Below are 20,118 nucleotides of genomic sequence, written 5' to 3' on the forward strand. Positions count from 1 at the left end.
GAGCAGCGCGGCGGAAGGGTAGGTGTGAGTGGGAAGCTGCGAATTCCTCGGATGCGCGCACGTCTTGTAAGGCCGGGGTGTCGGTACATTGCTCGCGTACCGCGCGATGTTCTCGTGCGCGGCTGTGTTTTAGTGGTTTCCACGGGCTCGAGATAACAAGCGATAACGGCGACCCGTGCCGCGAGCAAACTCTCGTTGGTCTTATCGGCTCGAAGGCGGCGGCAATCGACGGAACGGCCGCGCAGGCAACGCTCAGCCACCGAGAACCCAGCTCAGCGGCAGGTAGGTCGACCTGTTGACGGCACACGCGATGTCAAACTGTCGTGAGTGCGAAGCTTTGCGATCGGTACAAGCTTGGGCACTTGTTAATCCGTGGTCTTCTATAGGTACAGCGCGCAAAAATACGAGACACGAAATAGCACTTGTACTACAAAGTTGCACGTGAGCCTTTTATGTCCCTTCTTTGTGTACGGTTTACGTGGAAGATGCTGAGGTTAACAAGATTCGTTCATAATCTTAAATTATGAACACAGGACAGAGAAAGAACGCTGATGCATAGGACAAGCGCTTGTCCTGCGCATCAATGTTCTTTCTGTCCTGTGTCGAATCCGCGCTATCCAGTATTTAAGATGTTGAGCTGCGGCGTTGCCTTGTGCCAAGCTCCGAAGTGCTTCCGTGAGTATCGAATGTCATGCAATGCACACCTACCTCTTCCTTCTACGTATGCTGTATGACACCGGAGTAAAACAAGAACGGTAACACGTGGAACACCTGCGTTTGAGAAAAAAAAAAAGTTGTTCGTATTGCCTATAGTTCGTGTTTGCTAATTTGCTATAAGACATAGCCGTTAATAAGACACATGCAAACCAGGGAACAAAAGCAGCCTGGCGTGTTTATGTTTTGTCCCTTCTTTGTGTTTGTTTTACTAGCGGTTATTATGTCTTATAACCTGCAACTTCTATGCTTCCTCTCGGTTCAACTTGACGCTAAACGCAATTTAATCATGCTATATCTAAGGCTTTGGATCGCACAGGCGCTGGCGAATCCTGAGAGTGAAATGCGCCTTCTATAGTTAGCCTTTTCAGGCTTGCGTTTCACTCGGACGTGAGCACGTTATCGCTACAAAGAACGCGGCATGTTTCCGGAGTTGCGATGTAGCACGAAAGCAAAAGTAAATTTTAATCATGATCCTAACAAACGCTATGACCAGTTTTGTCAGCATTATATGTGGTTGTATCACATATACATGGTGCGTTGCAGGAGCGTAGTCAGGATGCTATTTCGGGGACGTCTGAATCCTCCATATGTATGTGCGAGAGTGGTACGCGCTACACCAAAAGCCTTTCATATGAGTAACCAACAAGCACACGTTGCAACCATCATCAATTTTACGCGCATATGCGACCTACGAATTTGCTTTTTCTTTTTCACAATCTAGGTGCAATTTATTATTTAAGCAATCTCACCATGTTCAAAATCTTTAAAACATATCTGCGGTATAGACCCTATTAGAGTCACTTTATTTATGCTACCTTTAGGTAGCAGAGTTGCGCATAGGTCTGGCTAGCAACCACAGCTATGCGGTGAAGCTGCACTCCCTTTTTGCAGGCGACATGCCTACCGTGTTGCCGATGGACATGTTTGGCGTGTCGAATACCGGTGATTAACTTGGCAGTGAAATGTATTGACTAGTGTCAATCCATTTCACTGCAGCGGCGTCGTCGAGAAATACAAAAATTGACCCGAGCGTCGCCTTCTCCGCAACGCATGGTTGCTAGCGGCTTTTGGAAGACAGATGCACAACTCTGCTACCTAAAGGTTCTAGTGACTCTACCTAAAGATAGAATACACAGTAACTCTAGACGGATGGATGGATGGATGCTATGAGCGTCCCCTTTATAACGGGGCGGTGACATGTCTGCCACCAGGCTAGAAGGATAAAAAAGAAAAAAAAGAAAAAAAAAACTTCCTTGTTTCATGTTGTCCTAATGCCTTATCTACATTGATTAAATCTATGTTATTATAACAAAAAATATAAATTCACAGTCCATCTCTCTGCCTCTTAAGGCAGAATAACCTTTTTTCCCCCAATTATTTATTTTTGTACTTTATCTCTACTTTTCTGCCACCAATACTCTAACCGTCTCTTACTTATTTCTATCGCGGGCGTGTTCAGCTTTCCATTGTTGTCCCTAAAACCCAAGGCTTCATGTAGACTCGTGCCCACACGTATACCTGGGTGAATATCGCCACATTCTATCAGTACATGTTCCATCGTTTCCTTAGTTCCCCCGCAGCATGTACATAGTTCTTCTTCGTTACTGAATCTCGCTTTATAACTACGCGTTCTCAGGCAGCCCGACCTTGCTTCAAACAGTAAAGCGCTTCCCCTTGAATTATCATAAAACCTTTCCCTCCTTATTTCGTTTTTTCCTTTTCGGTAGTTACTCAGAGCCGGCTTCTTTTCCATCGCTGTCATCCAATAAGTCTTCTCCGCCTCTCTGACCTTCCGCTTCATGCTCCTTGTTGCCATATCGCCCGCAGTGCCAGCCGTATATTTACTGGTGAGCCTCCTAGTTCTTTTTCTCCACTGCGTGTCAACGCTTTTTCTATACAAATACCTGAAAACCTTCTCTGCCCATCTACTCTTCTTCATTTTCCTCAGCCTCTCTTCGAATCTCATTTTGCTCTGCGCTACCCTATGCAAAATTGCTGCCATCTGTCGGAGGTTTGACGAAGCTACCGATTCGGCGCCATGTTGGAGGCTTGTGTCCGAATCGTATTGCTGTCGCATCTATAACTTCCTGCTTGCATCTGATTTGAAAGTAAGCAGTCGGGGCATAAAAAGCCACACGAGTTTGTAAGGGCCTGTACACGTTACCGGCATTTCATAGTTATTACGTTGACGGTTATTACGTGTAAAGAAGCGCCCCACAGCGAAAAGGCGCAAGTTTGTCGCCGAGTCACACGTAGGCCTGCCGTCGTTGAGAATGAAGCTATGCGCTAGGTTATCAACCTTTTTATCTGTTTTCAGTGTAGCGAATAAAGCGTTGTTAGCTATCTTAATATCCTGCCAGTAGTGTAGGATGGCTGGGAAGATGCTTTAGCGCGCCACACGCAGCGATGACTGTGAGTACGAAAGTGCTGTTGACCCATTTCAAAGCGTATTTCAGAAGGGACAGCCTACGTCCTGATGTATCGTGCATCTTATTGTAAATAAAACGTCTTCCTCTTTCCTTGGTGACATAAAAAAAAATATTTCGCTTATATAGTCGCCGACGTAAGTTGTGTATAGAATTACTGTGCGATTAAAATGTAAAATAACTGCGCATCTCACGCACATGAAAAATAAACATGAAAAGCGTTAGTTGCTCAAGAAGCAGGTGCCGATTAGCTGCAATATCCAAACTCCGCAATAGAAAACAAACTACAAACAACACATTCCAGCACAATCGGTCCGTTCGCTGAGAACAGGGCTGGGCAAAGATACTTTGAAATTGTATCGCGATACGATACAAGATACTCAGGCAAGAAGTATTGGAGATACAGATACAAGATACTGCCGCAAAAATTGTATCCGATACGATACTTGGCAATTGTATCTTAAGATACTTCGATACATTCTCCAATTTGTTATTGTAGATCCACATAATGTAGCAGCAAACGCCTATGCACGAAAATGTCTGCTTGAAAATTTCACTGTGACCTATTTTGTTTCCCTTGAATGAAATGTCTGTTAGTATCTCAAAAGTTTTGCCCTTCTTGCTCAAAGTACATTAGTTTCCTTCCAAAACAACTTATTGGGGTTTGTTTTAGTTTCTTCACAGGACAACTCTTTGTACACTTCGCTGACAGCGGTACTTGCTTTGCACAGCTTGCCGACCATCTAGCAGGTTGCCATATAAACACAATAACTTGAATAAGAAGCCTTCGCACGACGGCGCAAATACCGGTGTGGACTTTTCTCTTATCTGTAAAAGACAGTTTGCACAATACCGTATATCCGGACAGGTGTACAGCAGCAACGACGCTGGTAGCGACATTTTTCTTTCTTTTTTTTTTTTTTGGGGGGGGGGGGGGTGACGCATGTTGTATACTAGGGGTTTGAGACCTTTCGCTAGCGGCCCGGCCCTCACACATGACCATCTTCGTCTCATTTGTTTTTATTTTCTAAATAAGTATGTTTGTGAGCTGCACAGGCATGACTGGTCTCAAGCATTCCTTTCGTGAGGAACATGTGGTCACCATGTGCTGAAACATAACCGTGGAAGAACAAAAACTCTATATTTCAGAATCAGCGTCCAGATATCAGTCATTCTGTACATCGGTATCGATGTTTCTCGAATCCTGACTCTAAATCCCCTTCACAAATGACCTATATATAAGATATGGGGAAGGCTTCCTTTCAAACGTCATTTTGTTCAAACTCTCTCCCACCGTCTTCACTGTCCCGGCCCTTGCAACTAAATTTCGCGACTGCGGCCCGCTGGCTATAAGCTCAGATTGAGACCCCTGGTGTATACGGAGATGACATAAAACTGCAATGAATTTTCATATTCTACTTATCTGCCGGCGTAAAGGATTCTTTGTTGATATGCACACTAACGTGCAATCTTTTAGCAATTTTTCTTCAACGAGAGAACACGTGCAACACAGAAACGTCTCAGACGTATTGTACAGTTCCACAAAGCGTCACAGGACACCGCCGCTATTCGCGCTATTGCCACTTGTAGCTCCCATTACGTGGCGATTAGTAATGAGAAAAATATTTAAGAAAGCCTAAAACAGGAAAACAAATATAAGTAAAATAGAGAGGTGGCTGTGTATCAAACATTCACATTGAATGAGTACAGAAACACAATACAGACGGCGCCCTTAATAGCTATTAGCATGAAGTATTGTCAACTTACCTGTTGACACACAAGAAAATTCAGTGCTTGTGGAAAATTGCCTGAAACAGCTCGTTGGGACGCTCATGAGCAAAACAGAGCATTCATTAAAACAACGTTTTTCGAATCCCCTTCCTAACATCTTTAAGATGGCTCCTAATGATTTCCAATATTATATTGCAAACTCAATTTCGCTATTTTCCTAATCGGTAAGCAGAATGTTTTGTACTGTTTACTCAAGGTACGCCCACATAATTATATACTTGTTTTCAACATCGCCTTGGCAACGTGTAACTGTGGAAACAGTAGTGGAAATAAAGTAGACAGATAGAACAATAAAGCAGAGATCTTATTTTGGGAGCGTGTTACAAAAGACATACTGCAGTGACCAGACTGGAAAAACACTGCACAGACTTAGGTAATGTAAGGAATGCAAAATGACAGCTAAGAACGCACTTGTGCTAACAATCAAATTATGATTTCATAAATTCTTTGAATAAATGTAGCAAGAAGTGAAAAAAAAACGGTACGCGAAGATATTTTCTGTTAGGTAAACGCTTGCTCCTTTAGATCTAGCATCAGTACCAGTGGTGCTAACGTTGTTAGATTCTTATTTGCATATAAGTTAATTCATGGCATGCAAGTCAAACTTACATCCACGAGATCCTTCAAATCGTTGATATGTAAAACACAGGCGACGCAGAGGAACCCCATTTTTGCACGCATCATATTAGTTACGGAGCAAGACGCAAGACGCGAGAGAATCTTCAATAACGACACTGTAGCAACATCAGAATTTGCGCGATAGACGCGGCGCAGGACAGTGGCTAAGAGCAAGTGTCGCGGCATTGGCGCAACTAAAAAGAAAAGAAATCGAGCAAACAAAAGGTACGTGGGCTGGGCGTGCACCTGCGCGCGCTTGTCTTCCTCATCTTCTGCCCTCACTGGGGTACTCTGGCGGAAAAATAAAATTGCGTCACTGCCCTAAGACTCATTCAGATGGCTTAGTGGCACCAGTACCAGCTTGAGAAGCGGAGCTTGGCCAGCGATTATTGTTTCGCACGGTTGTGTAGCGATAGAAGTATCTTGTATCTTAAGATACACGATACATTATCATATGTATCGGAAATACAGATACAGATACTCGTTTTTCGAGAAGTATCGCGATACAGATACAAGATACACATAGAGTATCTAAGATAGTATCTAAGATACATGTATCTTCGATACTGCCCAGCACTGGCTGAGAATCGATGACGCGCACGAGCTACCTGCATAGGTAGCGCACGAACTACCTGTTTTATAGCCCAATCGAACGCTCTTCCTCTTACAGGAAATTTAATTTTCTTTCTTTGAAAACTAACAGAATCGCCGCTGCTCTATATCCAAGCTGCTGTGAGTTGATGAGTGTGCAGAAGTGTCGAGTATGTTAGTTGTGCCGATCCAGGACAGCTAAGAAAGGTTCGCGATTTAGTGTCCGATTCACCTGCTTCACCTTACTTATCATATGATAGCCTGCAGCGATCGCAGCGGCTTATAAATAAGGCAGTGGACTCGAACACATTGAGAAGCCCAGCTTTCATGTTTGCCCCTTAACTTGAACTACCTGACCAGGAAGATTGTCAGGGTCCACAGTTTTCTGGACTAAGAAGACTGCCAACCTGCAAAAGACTGTGTCTGTTCCTAATAATGTTTATTTCTCTCTCTACCTCTCTGTCAACAAGGAGGAGTTCACAGAGTTCTTTACGCGCAAAAACAGCTCAACATCGTTATACTACAACTGAAAGTATCCATATATACGCATACGAATCCGTCTCCACAGCTCCTATAAGTAGCCGCTGCCAATGTGATAGGCGGGCAGTTTAATTGCGTTCAGAATGAGACACTGTCTGACTATTCCAAAAAAGTTCAGTTATTGTTTTACAATTTTACATTACATCGTAATGCACTGTTTATTGTACACACTTCATTTTAACGCCGCGAGTTTTCGCAGGCTTGTGATGTCGCGTAACAAGGTCAAGGATTTTATGGCACACCGAAAATTTTTGACAAATAGCGAAAAACCAATTACCAACAATATGCCGTATTGAAAATAGTTTAGTATGTTTTCTTTTTTTTTTACGTCGTCGTGCGCAAGTGGTCATTACGCGGTGGATCACTTACGCGTCAGCAGGTGCTGTGAGCATGATCCAGAAAATTTTGACCAATCATCAACAGCTAACGACCTATACGGAAGGAAACAATAATGCGGGGTAGTAAACTTAACGTTATAATCGTCCACATTTTTTCAAAGAAGATTTGAGCTTGCACAGTTCACGTAGGCGTATTTACTTGGATGGGCCGGAGAGGAAGAGTAAAGGGCCACTTCACCGCTTTTCCCTCTACCCCCGTACAAGCTGGGAAAAGTAGGAAGGCAAGGAACGACACCTAGTATATAAATTCGTAGTCATTCATAATCTTATATACACAGGCAGCTCAATGTGGTTTCCATAAAAATTAATCGACTGAACTTGGTCTTCTTCTTCAGAAATACTTTAAATTAAAGGGCTCTTACAGTAAAAAAATTGCCAGCCGGCTTATTCTGAAGACTTCTGCGAAATACCTTGCTTTGTCAGCCACATGTTTTGTTTAATAAGTGAGAATTTAAGGTACTAAATTCAAAGCAGGTTCTTCATACTCATCGTATTTACAACGCCCAACTGAGACTGAAGTTTGCAGATGGAATGCTCAGATGAAGAACAGCTTAAATATGGCCGTACTTTCTAAAATTGACGGCAATTTTTCCATAATGTTGTTAAACACTGCAGTGTTGTTGCGGTAGAGGGCGGCCCAGCCCAACTTTGGCCAAGCCTGCACAATCTGTTTGTGCAGCTTATTCTGTGATTTCAGACAACAGTTTTGAAAAACTATCTCTGTATATAAAAAATCACGTCAAACTGAGAGCATATGTAGTTTTCTCCCTCTCTCATATATATATATATATATATATATATATATATATATATATATATATATATATATATATATATATATATATATATATATATATATATCATCATCAGCCTGTCTACGCCCACTGCAGGGCAAAGGCCTCTGCCATGTTCCGCCAATCAACCCGGTCCTGTGCTTTCTGCTGCCACGTTATACCTGCAAACTTCTTAATCACATACACGCACAATACACGCAATATGCCAACTTCTCTAGAAAGCGAAGTCTTGCGGAAGCGTGATATTCGTTCCTGGAAAGAGTGTTGCGTCGTAACTGGAAAGCCAGTTGCTGATGTAAAAATACGCAGATTATATGCTCGCGCGACTTCTAGGTAAGGACATCTGCGAATTCGAATTCGTTTTATACTAAGAAGAAAAAAAATGAAGGTAAGAAGTAGAAAACGTCACATTTTCTCGCATGTACCTCTCACCGAATACGCAATGAAACAATTTCCATGAATGTCATGCGTGTTGTAATCGCATTTCGCCCTAAACATTACTACACTACAATATATTTACGTAATGCTGTGAAGTTATGTCAACAAGACGGTGAGATGGGCTAGTTGGTGAACATTCATGTTTAAAGCAAAAGCTTTTTAAGTGCACATAAAAGCGCACAGGACAGCGCACAGGACAGAAGTCACTCTCTATGCCGTGAAGCCGAACACATTTTCAACGTACAGATCTGCAAAACAAAACAAAAAAAATTACACCATTTCCCGCTAAAGGGGACCATGAGGGCGATGCGAAGCCGGAGCACTTGCACGATCGCGTTCCGTTGGCGCTCGTTGGGCATGCTACCGACCTCGCGTCGTGGAACGCGAAGAGGAACGCTACGCGCGTCTTGTCTTTTTCTTTTTTTTTCACAATACTTCAGGCCCTTCACGGGCCCATGCAGGAGTGGGTTGAACGTAAATACAGTTCACAAAAGTTGGAAAAAAATGAGACCATATATACAGATCAAAGAGTATGAGCACATACAAAATGAACAAGGAATACGAACATTATGCAGTAAATAAGGTGTTCATATAAACAGTAAAACAGCAGTATAACAACTGTGCAGGCTAAAGGGATACTATATGAAATACTAATGACACCAATCATTTTTACCACTTGAATTCTAAATTCTGAATGCTGCTAATGAATTCATCGACAGATGAGCAGTTTACAAGATCAGCAGGCAGTGTATTCCAATGGGAAATGGTGTGTGGAAATAAAGAATATTTATAAGTGTTATTATGACAGGGTTGTTGACGTATTGTTTCATTATGATTCGTCCGAGTTGAATGCCTGAATGGCGCACGAATGTATGTCGCTTGGGGTATTCGATAAGAGCCCTTATAAAGGAGGTATAAAAATTTCAGTCTAGAAACCATTCTGCGTTGTACAAGTGGTTGGATGTTAGCCCTGACACGCAAGTTCGTAATGGACGTTTGTCGCGAATACTGTGCATATATAAACCGCAGTAGGTTTGTATGCGTTCCAATTTATCGGTTAAATATTTCTGGTGTGGGGCCCATACTATGTCCGCATACTCTAAAGCTGGCCTAATAAGAGTTTTATATGCATTTAATTTAACGCTGGGAGGTGTGTTTGTTAGCTTCCCTCTAGCCTGGCCGTTAATTCTCACAGGTCAAGCGAAGAACACGGTCGACAGGCGTGCGAGAGGGGGGGGGGGGCAGCGTAGCAGAGGAGAGAGAAGGGGAGGGGACGCGCATGCGCTGGTGCTCATCGCGGTGTTGCGCAGGAGAGAATTTCGGCATGTCTAGCCCGCGTTTCAGAGGAAGAGTGGAAAGGGGAGGGGAGAGGGGGCAGTGGAGAGGGATATGTGAGAGGGGAAAGGGGAAGAGGACAGGAGGAATGGTGAGGGGGAGTGGAGAGGAGGTGTGTGGAGAGGGTATGCGCATGCGCAGTAAGGGTGGTCACGCCGCATACCACCACCGGATTGAACTCCGCCGTAAGATGCTTCGCATCTAAAAAAGCGATGATGACACGCGAAGCCCGACTGTTTAGGAGCTTTGTACAGGCAATCATACTGCGATTTTACGGCAAATGAATACGCGGTTATCTGTACAGGTTATAAGCGAAGATGTCATATTAAATTACTTATGAAGAGCGCAATTGGTAGCGTGGGCGATACGCAATGCACGTGCAAGATTACTACTTGCGCCTCTGTCTTTGCAGAGAAGGCATGCGCGATAAACTTACAGCAGTATGCCAGTAACTGCCTTAATCTTTTTGTCGGCATGCAGAGGGTGTGAACGATAAGCTACAGGTGCCATGACAAGCCATATTTACCGGCAACTATGGAAACGAAATTGTCCCATGCTCTGAGCATTTGTATACTTCACGTTTTACAAATGACGTCGACGCTGTTATGTGGGTTCAATCACATTACCCGTGGTTGAGCGGTGAGCATATAGGCCTGCGCATAGTTCTCCATTGGTGAGGTGTCTTGTCTTACCGCAGTCCCCCCCCCCCCCCTTGGTTCATAGTAAAAAACAGCGCGAAACCACAAGGACGAGACAGATGAAACAGGCACTTGTCCTGTTTAATCTGTCCCGTCCTTGTGGTTTCGCGCTGTTTTTCTGCTATGAATGTGAACCAATAAGCTCAAGTTTAAAGGGGCCATGAAGCAATCCTTGGGCTAATTGAAAAAAAATTCCAGTGGCTTAGCTCGGCTAGCGCTAGCAAAGCTTCAGCTGATTATTCTTAGCTTTACAGATTGCCTAGGATTATTAGCCTTCTTCTGTTCATTCTTCGTACGCTGAACCGCTAATTGCCAGGCAGCTACTTCGGGATCCGATGAAATAAGCTTCTCGGCTCTTCTGCGCCGTTGAGCAGCATCTGCGCTCTCCATCTCCATGGCGTTGCCCACCTGCAAACGCTAGAGTTACTGTATATGCTACCTTTAGGTAGCAGAGTTGCGCATCTGTTTTCCAACGCCGCTAGCAACCATGCATTGCGGAGAAGCTGACGCTCGGGCCAATTTTTTTATTTCTCGACGCCGCCGCTGCAGCTCACTCAATTAACACTAGTCATCGACAGTCAATGTTTATCGCCGGCCTTCGACACGCCAGGCATGTTTATCGGCGACGCGGTAGGCATGTCGCCTGCAAAAATGGAGTGCGACTTCACCGCATAGCTGTGGTTGCTAGCCGGACCTATGCGCTACTCTGCTACCTAAAGGTAGCATATACAGTGACTCTAGCAAACGCCAGTCAGAGGCGCTATCTAGCGGCTCCAGCGCAGTGTCAGACGGCGACTGCACAGCGAAGGCGAATAACTGTGCGCGCGCCGGTGCCAGTGTGTCTGCCATGGCTACGACGTCACTCCTCTCGAATGCGCAGACCAGCAGCGGCGAGTCGCGCGCGGCGGTGGCGGAGTCTGCACGTGCGCTGGCGCCAGTGTGTTGCCGCGGCTACGACGCCACTCCTCCCGAACGCGCAGACCAGCAGCGGCGACTCAGCCAAATATTGCAGCTGTGTGCGCCGCGTAAAGGCTGCAAGCGGAGCGCGAAGTTGCTGTTTTCTCAGGAGCCCTCTTTTCAAACAGAGGCCGGTTCTCACTCTCGTCGGTGGGCGGAGCGCCTGCCGGTTGACGTCGCGTATCTGCTTCTCCGCGTCGCAAAAGACATAGCATCCTCACTGGCTGACAGCCGACATAAATCGAGAGTGGCGTTCAGATCAGATGCGCTTCTTGCCACGAGGTGCCGCCACTTGTCGGCACTGCACTCCTCAGTCTGCTAACATTACACGGTAGCCACACTCGCGCACGCGAATCACAGCGGGAGAGCGATCGCGTTTCACTATGCGCGCTGACGTTAACTTCTTTCCCCCGTGCCATCCCTCCCTGTGTAGCTTCCAGTGTGCTCGTCGGGACGAGAAAAGAGAGAAAGCGCCGAGAGCGTGCGGCAAACCAGGGGCGTAGCCAGGGGGGGGAGGGTTGGGGTTCAAACCCCCCCGAAATTTTTCAGTTTTGCTTGCGCATATATACACGCACACATGCAAACGCACGCACGAACATACATAAAGTATGGTTGAACCCCCCACCCCCGAAAGAAATTTCTGGCTTCGCCCCTGCGGCAAACCCCCGTAACTCTGCTCGTTCTTGACGGATTCGAGAAGTTCTTGCGGCAATCGATTCGGGAGGCAGTAAACTCTGATACTGAGGCCGTTAGATCCTTACTTGGAAAAGTGGTTCATGACCCCTTTAACCCCCTTTTGTTGTTGAGTTGGAAAGAAAACAAGCTCCGCCATGGACGCACAAGTGAAAATGAAGCATGGGCGGGGACTATAGCAACGGCCTCGCATTGGTCGCCGGCTTCTGGTGGTAAATGTGGGAAACAAGCACTTCTCTGAATGCAACACCAGGGGTCCTCGGTCGCCATTATCGTCAAAAAAGCATGCGTAGCCATAACCCTGCGCATTAAAAAATATGGCGTGAAAGGTCCGACTGAGCAAAGGTATGAGGCAGAATTGGCGCCCTCCTTCATGTGATTAGTGATTAAATAGAAGAGGGCGGGGGGGGGGGGGGACTGCACCCGCAGGATCCTCCGTTAGGGGAGGCCGTTTTGCCACAGCGCCCCCCCCCCTCGCCCCTGCTGGTGGAGTCCAGAGTGTAAGAAAAATGCTCTTACAGCGTGGTCGAGTCCGAAAATAAGCGATGACGTGCTTTTCACAAAGGCCTGCCATTTGTCCACGAGTGTCCGGCGTAACGGTAGGAACTAAACAGATCTTGGAATACAGCATCAGGGATCCTTGGTCGTCATTATTGTAAAACAAGAAAAAAAAAAACATGCATTGCCATAACCCGCAACGTGCTAGGGCGCGTTCCGAGGGACCGAAATAAAGTTTATTCATCCATCATTGCCATAACCCAGCGCATTCATAAATGACGTGAAAAGTCCGACTGAGTAAAAGTATGGGGAAGAATTGGCACCCCCCTTTCGATGATTCGGTGGGGGGAGGGGGAGGCTGCTCCTCTCGTGCAGAGACTGCTCGCGACGCATTTGATTTGCCCCTTGGTTGCTGGCTCTTTAAGTAATTTTTTCTTGCAGGTATGAAGACATCACTACTTGTGTGCATCGTGTTCTGTACATCGGCTTACGGAGGATCTGAATTGCCGTCATTATGTCCTCACGAATGTCAATGCAGGGACAACTTTACAGTGATAGCGTGTTCGCACCGACAGCTGCAGAGTTTTCCCACGCCGCTTCCCCGCAGCACTCAAGAAGTGGACGTCAGTTTCAATTCCATCGAAAAGGTTCCGACTCTCAGTGTCGCGAGGCTCACGAAGGTCACGTTTTGTCACAACCATGTGAGGACAATTCCACGCGGCACTTTTGCCCACGCGACAGCTTTGCGAACGCTGGACTTCAGCCACAACTGTCTGGTTTCGCTGGCAGCCGATGATCTGGATGGCTTGGAATCGCTTTCAGACTTGGACCTCCGTTGGAACGAACTCCGCAAGTTGGAACGATACGCTTTCCACAGGGTTCCGAATCTGAGAACGTTGAAGCTATCTGGAAACCCGCTGAAGTTTGTCGACAGCTCATGGTTCAAGAACATGGATGTCCTCGAAACGGTGGAACTGCGGGCAATAGGTGCTTACAGCCTGGCCGCCGACGCATTCGTGCTCGCTCCTAGGCTGCACACGATTGATCTGTCCGAAAACGATTTCACCGACGTTCCCAAAGGGCTCGACAGTGCCCGCAATCTCAGGTTTCTAACGATGGACCAGAATCCCATGGTGAACTTGAGCAGGACGTCCCTGTCTGGCGCGAGACATTTAGAGGAGCTTCACCTGAGTCAGATGCCACGGCTCGAAAGCGTTGACAAGGGCAGCCTTTGGCATATGAACCGCCTCACCCTCGTCAATATGAGCAACAACGTGCGACTAAAGGAGATCAGTGAGTCGGCGCTTCATTGGATAAAGTCGCCGTCCATCAGGCTTATACTGACCAACAACAGTTTGCAGTCTCTGGATTACGCGTACAGCGGACTATGCGACACGGGATTGCTAAGCCTTGACGGTAATCCTTGGATGTGTGATTGCCAAGTGCTGTGGATGAGACGCTGCAATGCAACGCAAGATCTGAGGTGAGATGGCGCGTTTGGCTCTCGCTTTTCGTGTATGTCGTAAACATGGCGTAGAGGAATCGTGGCGCGTGTATTAATTATATTGATTACGGCTTTTAATTAATTTCTGTAAAGAAAAATTCAAATACGCTGTCAGCTATCATTATGCTGATATTTGAAACTTCGACACCGTGCTAAGGATTCACTAAAAAGAATCTAAACAGCATTTCACCATTTTTAATTTAAAATTCATGGGAACCTATGATACCAAATATTCAATATGCCGACCACGAAATGTTTAAGCGCCTTCTCCTATAGCAACCCATACAAAAAAAAAAAAAGATTCAGAGGCTGCAGTCAGCGGTTTTCCTGAAAACCGTATACACACTCCAAGCTCTTATAGTGTCTGTTTGATTACAAATGTGAATGGACTAGATACCAGATACAACCAGAGTACATTTGAGTGGCACTTGAACTGCGACCAACAGACGGTAATGAGGTATGCAAGGTGAGGACAGTGAGAGACGATACCAGGCCCGTAGCCCCCCCCCCCCCCCCCGAAATTTTTCGGATACATGGTGTTGCACCGAAAATAAATAATGAAAGTAGGTGTTTTTCTCAATAGTCAAGGCTTTCAGCAAGTGGGCCACCCCCGAAAAAAATTCCTGGCTACGGGCCTGGACGATACCATATATAGCAGGAGTCTCAAACTCATCTCAGCTAGCGGGCCGCAGTCTCGAAATATAGTTCAACGAGGGAGAGGACCGTGAATAAAGTCGGAGCGGGGGGGATTAGAACGAAATGTCACCTAACGTTGCCATTTGAAAGGACGCCTTTCCTATATCTCATATATGGGTTATATTTCAACGGCATTTGACGTCAGGCTTCGAGAAACATATCGATACTGATGCCCAGCATGACCAAAATTCTAAAATAGAGACCGGTTCCGTCTCTTTAGCTTACCCAAACACAGCGTCATTAATTGCAATAGGCATTTAGCAAAGTCGCAAAATTCTATTCCTTGTGAAGCCGCGGGCCGCGTGTTTGAGACCCCTGAGATATAAGATGATAATAATTGTTGGGGTTTTACTTCCCAAAACCACGAAATGCTTGAAGGACGCTGTATTGCGGAGGGCTCCGGAAATTTCGACCGGTTCTTTAACGTGCATCTAAATAAGTACATGGGCCTCGAGCATTTCGCCTGCACCGAAATGCTGCCGCCACGGCCTCGATACCAGATACAGGATATAGGGAATCTATCTGAGGTATATGTAGAATAAATGAGCTGGTGAAAGAAACTGTCGAGCTAGAGCTTGATTGACGACCGAAGGTTAAGCTAAGGAAGCAGGGTTGATGGTACTGGTTGACTGCAGGTCCGCGTTTGCGCAACAGCTCCCGCATAAGGAACGCGCGTTTTATGCACAGACTCCACTTGTTTCAGTGAGAGACGCAGGTGACGGTTAGGGTGTTTCTTTTTTTTTTTTTTTTTTGAAGATGCCGCTCACATGTACAGAATATACTATAGTGTCACTAGCTCCCAAAGCGATATGCTCCCCTGTAGCGTAGTAGTGCGGAAACGGAACAAAGGACCAGGAAAGACGTGGGCAAGCGCTAACTTTATTGTCACAATAAAGCTCATTTTAAAGTTAGCGCTTGTCCACGTCCCTTCTTGTCATTTGTTCTGTTTCCGCGCTACTAGTGTCAACTATAGCCTGATCAGTCACCCTTATAGAGATATGCTCCCCTTGGGAGTCATACATACAGCAAATCATAGGATATGCAGGGACACAAGAATTTCGGCTTTCCTAGATCACACGTAAAGAGATACAGACTCTCTCAATAACAGTAGGTGTACTCGATCGTGCTGCTTTGCGCCGTCAGTTAGCAGCGCAAATAGATATGAAATAGCGAAGCTCCTGTAGCGCTGTCAGCGGGCAGCTACTTCAGTGACGGACGGCGCGCTGATTTTGCAATATAAGGCTAAACAAGTGTCTCTTACACTTGCGGTTCCGTCCACACGGCGGCACTGCATTCGCAAAGGCTAGACACGATAGAAAGGCGCGATAACATGTAAGAGGAGGAAGCTAGCTGGCGCAAGGTAACGGAGAAGGAAGGAACCAAGATAGCGAATAACACATGCCTGTGCGATTTATCTACGCTGAGGGCATGTAGCATTCTATTCGAAGGCATTGAATTATATTTTGTCGCTTGAAGTACGTATGAGAAGTATGTATATGTTCATAACATACGCGACATGCGGTCGAGAGCACGTTGCTGTCGGTATGTAGGTAAATAAAAGGTGCTGACGACGACGTCTGTTTCCTTTGAATATCGAAAAAATTTGGCTAAATCCACGGAAAGCCCGGATGAGGTAAAAGAAAGTAAGCAGAATCAGCATGAACCCACAGGAGGTATGAATGAGAACAAAAAGGTAAAGCCCGTTCCACGCAGTGAAAGCTATCAAAACAACGAAGCGCTCTCGTGCCCACTCCCGCTGCCGCTCGTGAGGATCAGCTTCTTCATGGCGCGTACGAGGCCTTGCGCATCTTCGGAAAGGGACGCGGCGCACATAACCCCCGCTTTGATTCGGCCCGAGATCTTTGAGTGGCGCCCTCTCACATGTGACGTCAGCAGGGGGACTCGGGTGCAGCCCAGCGGGCGTGCGCTCGCTACGTGAAGGCTGCTCGACGCTGCCAGCCAGTCTGTATGCGACCTGGAGTTACTGTATATGCTACCTAAAGGTAGCATAGATAGTTACTCTACTGGATGAATGGATGCTATGAGCGCCCCCTTTGTAACGGGGCGGTGACGCGCGCCACGAGGCTCGACCAAAAAAAAAAAAAGCACTTTCTTTTTTTTTAAGTTGGCCTACTGCCTTGCCTACTTCGATTAATTCGATCTTACCATAGAAAGAAAACATAAACTCACAACCCGGCATTCTGCCCCTTACGGCAGAATGGCCTTATTTTTCCCACCATTTATTTTTGTCCTTTCACTCAACCTTTCTGCCACCAATACTCTAGCCGCCTCTTACTTATTTCTATGGCGGACGTGTTCGACTTTCCATTATAGTCCCTAAAACCCAAGGCTTCATGTAGGCTCGTGCCCAAACACGCCTCGGTGGATATCTCCACATTCAATCAGAACATATGCCCTGTAGTTTTCTTAGCTTCCCCATAGCATTTACATATTTCTACTTTACTGAATCTCGCTTTATAACTACGCGTTCTAAGGCAACCCGACCTCGCTTCAAACATTAAAGCACTTCCCCTTGAATAATCATAAAATGCCTCCCTCCTTATTTCGTTACTCTACTGGATGCCGGTACTGCGACTGAGGCACTTACGCCATCTATGGGTGTATCTGGGAACCGGATCTTGACTACACTGGACAGACACCTGTCGTCCGGTCCAGCCCTAGAACAGCCCTAGGTAGAAGATGATATGTTAAGTAGGTGTAAGACGCCCGTGAAATACTTAATTAACGGACCATAACAACTGACAAGAGGTATCTGCATCGACCGAATCAAAATTTCAGTAATTCGCCCACTCCTTGACTTCGAATGTTTGTTTCAGACAAACTTTTCTGCACTGTCGTGTTCCTTTCATTTCCAGGTGTAACGGCCCACCAACACTGGCTGGCAGGGAGCTCGGTGATCTGAAGCCGTCCGAAATGAGCTGTCCGCTGAGCCAGCGACTCCTGCTTCGCTTCGAAGAGTCTGTTAGCAACAAACTCATGCTCGCGATTGTTGGTGTGTGCGCGCTTGCGGTGACATTGATTGCCGGCTTGTGCTTTTGGCGAGGACGACAGCGACACCTGCAAAAGGACACCCCTTACAGAGCCGTCCACTACACGCACGTGACTCCGAAAGGCGACGCTCCGTGAACGTGCGTGTGGACGTTCAGGCCAGGCGTTGCTCAGGCCGAAGAGGAACGCAATTGAACGCGCCGAAATTTAGTGAACGGGGACCCCGCGGCCTGCCACTGAATGTGGCTTGACGAGACGTATCGACCTTGTGTTAACCATCCACGTGTGACGGCACATCACATGACCACCAGACTCTTGTGCTGTACAGAATGGTTAACAGCGGTGTTTCGTAAAACTTTGGAACAATCGCACCCATGGGTGAAACTTTCCAAAAGACACAAGGATGCGCTCATGGGACAAGTTTATGCGCCTATCTAAACAAACACGCTTGTGTCACGCCTGTTATTTTTGTCACCGTTGCCCTTTCTGTTTCTGGTGCCATACAGAAGAATGTTTATTATGTACAGATGCGCACTCTACCTTGTCATATTTCCGATGTTCGGAGGTGATGTTTCTCTTCATCTTTAGAATTAATGACCTCATGCATGGCCTTAATTCAGCACAAACAGGTATTTCCGATTTCACTTCGCTTTGTTTAGGGGTGGGTATACGGTATAAATCATTAAAAAATAATTACCACATTTTTTTTAACTAGAAGAAATTGCATTTGGTAGATCTAGAACAGATCATGTATAGAGCAGGTGATAAGAGCGACTTCATGGGCAACACCATTTTGGTTTCAGGTGAGCCGCATAGCGAGTTTGAGAATGAATACGCGATACCAGTAGAAGTGTGAAGTAAATACAGCGAATGATCTCGGAATAATTTCGTTTTGCAGTAAAAGTAGTCATTTAATTTAATGGTGCGCTTGTATTTAGCAGTGACAATGGACAACCGCTGGTGCACTTGGATGCGTGGGAAGAAGCTCGGACCTATCGCTGGAAACCGCTGTACGAGCGAAGTCGTACTCGCCGGAGTAGTTGCGCTGTATACGGATACCGAGGTTGCGGGTTCGTTCCCGCCTCGCAATGCGATGATTGTGAAATGCGAAAACGCTTGTGTACCTGGGATTCAGATGAACCCCACATGTTCAACATTAATCAGGAGTCCACCACTGCGGCGTGCCTCATATTCATACCGTGGTTTTGCATGCACATAATGCTCCAGAATTTAATAAATTAGTTTTGAACAATGTGGTCGCCAGAGCCACCGCTCAAATTCGTCGCTTGACATGCCGATGAAATGTTAGCTTCAGCGGACATTCGGTATAATTATCGTGATAGTGCTTTACAGTGGCGATCATTCTATCAACTTCTTCGCTCGGCTTTATAGTCGCCATTAGTCGGACACAACTTTAGAAGTAGTCAGTGGCATTATCTCCTCAAAGGCGGATGCACACAAGTGTGCACCAATGGGCGCGCACTCGAAAGTGACGTCATGGGCGGAACGCCTGGTGACTAGTGATGCAGACCTATCGATTGTATACTATCGATACTATCGATAGTGGAGTCACTATCGAACTATCGATGGTAAGAAATATCGATAGCCCTATCGATAGCAAGTACTATCGATAGTATGAAATCAACAGCGCGAACTCATTGCAGCATAAACTTGGTTCCCTGCGTGGTACATATAGTGGAGCCGGAGGAGCAGGCTGAAGGGCAAGGAAGTCGACATGCTTGTGTTCTTTACCAGAGTGCTTTGCTGACACGATCATAAAGTCAAATTGTTCAGCTGTAGCGGAAATGAAGCCGTTACGTCTGGTGGTACTGCGCGGCTTCAATTTTATATTGCATTTTATGATTTTAAAATAAAATAAATATCAAGAACTAAGTTTGTTAATTGTAAGGTGTAACTGGTTGCTTTTGCATATGAATTTATTGATGGACATATTCCGCCATTTTCACTGCGGATATAAATTATTTATCTCGCCAAAAATTGCTCATAAATTAAGCGAAGCTGATAGTAGGTTATCGCAAACATTTTGGCAATATGGCCAGCCAGCAACAGCATCATTATTCACACCACTATGAATAGTTTGTCCCGAGGTTGTGAGGGTGAAGAATGCTGCAGAAAGACTGGGAAATACGAAGCTCTTTATCTGGGCGAACGTGTGCCCAGAAATTCAGAATTCAAAATACAAGCGTTACACGCTGCGCACTGAGAGCGGCGAGGACAGTCGCCGGCCGTCTAATCGGCGAAACGCTTCGTCTTTTATACATCAGTCATTGAACCTTCCAGCGTTATCGCTGCTGCTCGCGTAAGCTATCGAATAAACTTGACTATTCGCGTCCGGCGCGTAATCTTAACAGAACGATCTGAAATGATCGGGAAGCTTCTCAAGCGTTGCGACGC

The 20,118-nt window shown here is 46.0% G+C and overlaps 1 protein-coding gene across 1 annotated transcript; it reads left to right on the forward strand.

Moving 5' to 3' along the window:
• On the forward strand, window positions 1-18,596 carry LOC119393496 (leucine-rich repeat neuronal protein 3). The gene is made up of 3 exons (XM_037660548.2): window positions 1-282; window positions 12,936-13,977; window positions 17,571-18,596. Exons 2-3 carry the CDS (start codon window positions 12,938-12,940, stop codon window positions 17,839-17,841), a joined length of 1,311 nt encoding a protein of 436 aa, XP_037516476.1. The 5' UTR covers window positions 1-282; window positions 12,936-12,937; the 3' UTR covers window positions 17,842-18,596.
• Window positions 18,597-20,118: the final 1,522 nt, after the last annotated feature.

This window comes from Rhipicephalus sanguineus, chromosome 5 (genome assembly GCF_013339695.2).
Source record: "Rhipicephalus sanguineus isolate Rsan-2018 chromosome 5, BIME_Rsan_1.4, whole genome shotgun sequence".
Classification (NCBI taxonomy): Eukaryota; Metazoa; Arthropoda; class Arachnida; order Ixodida; family Ixodidae; genus Rhipicephalus; species Rhipicephalus sanguineus.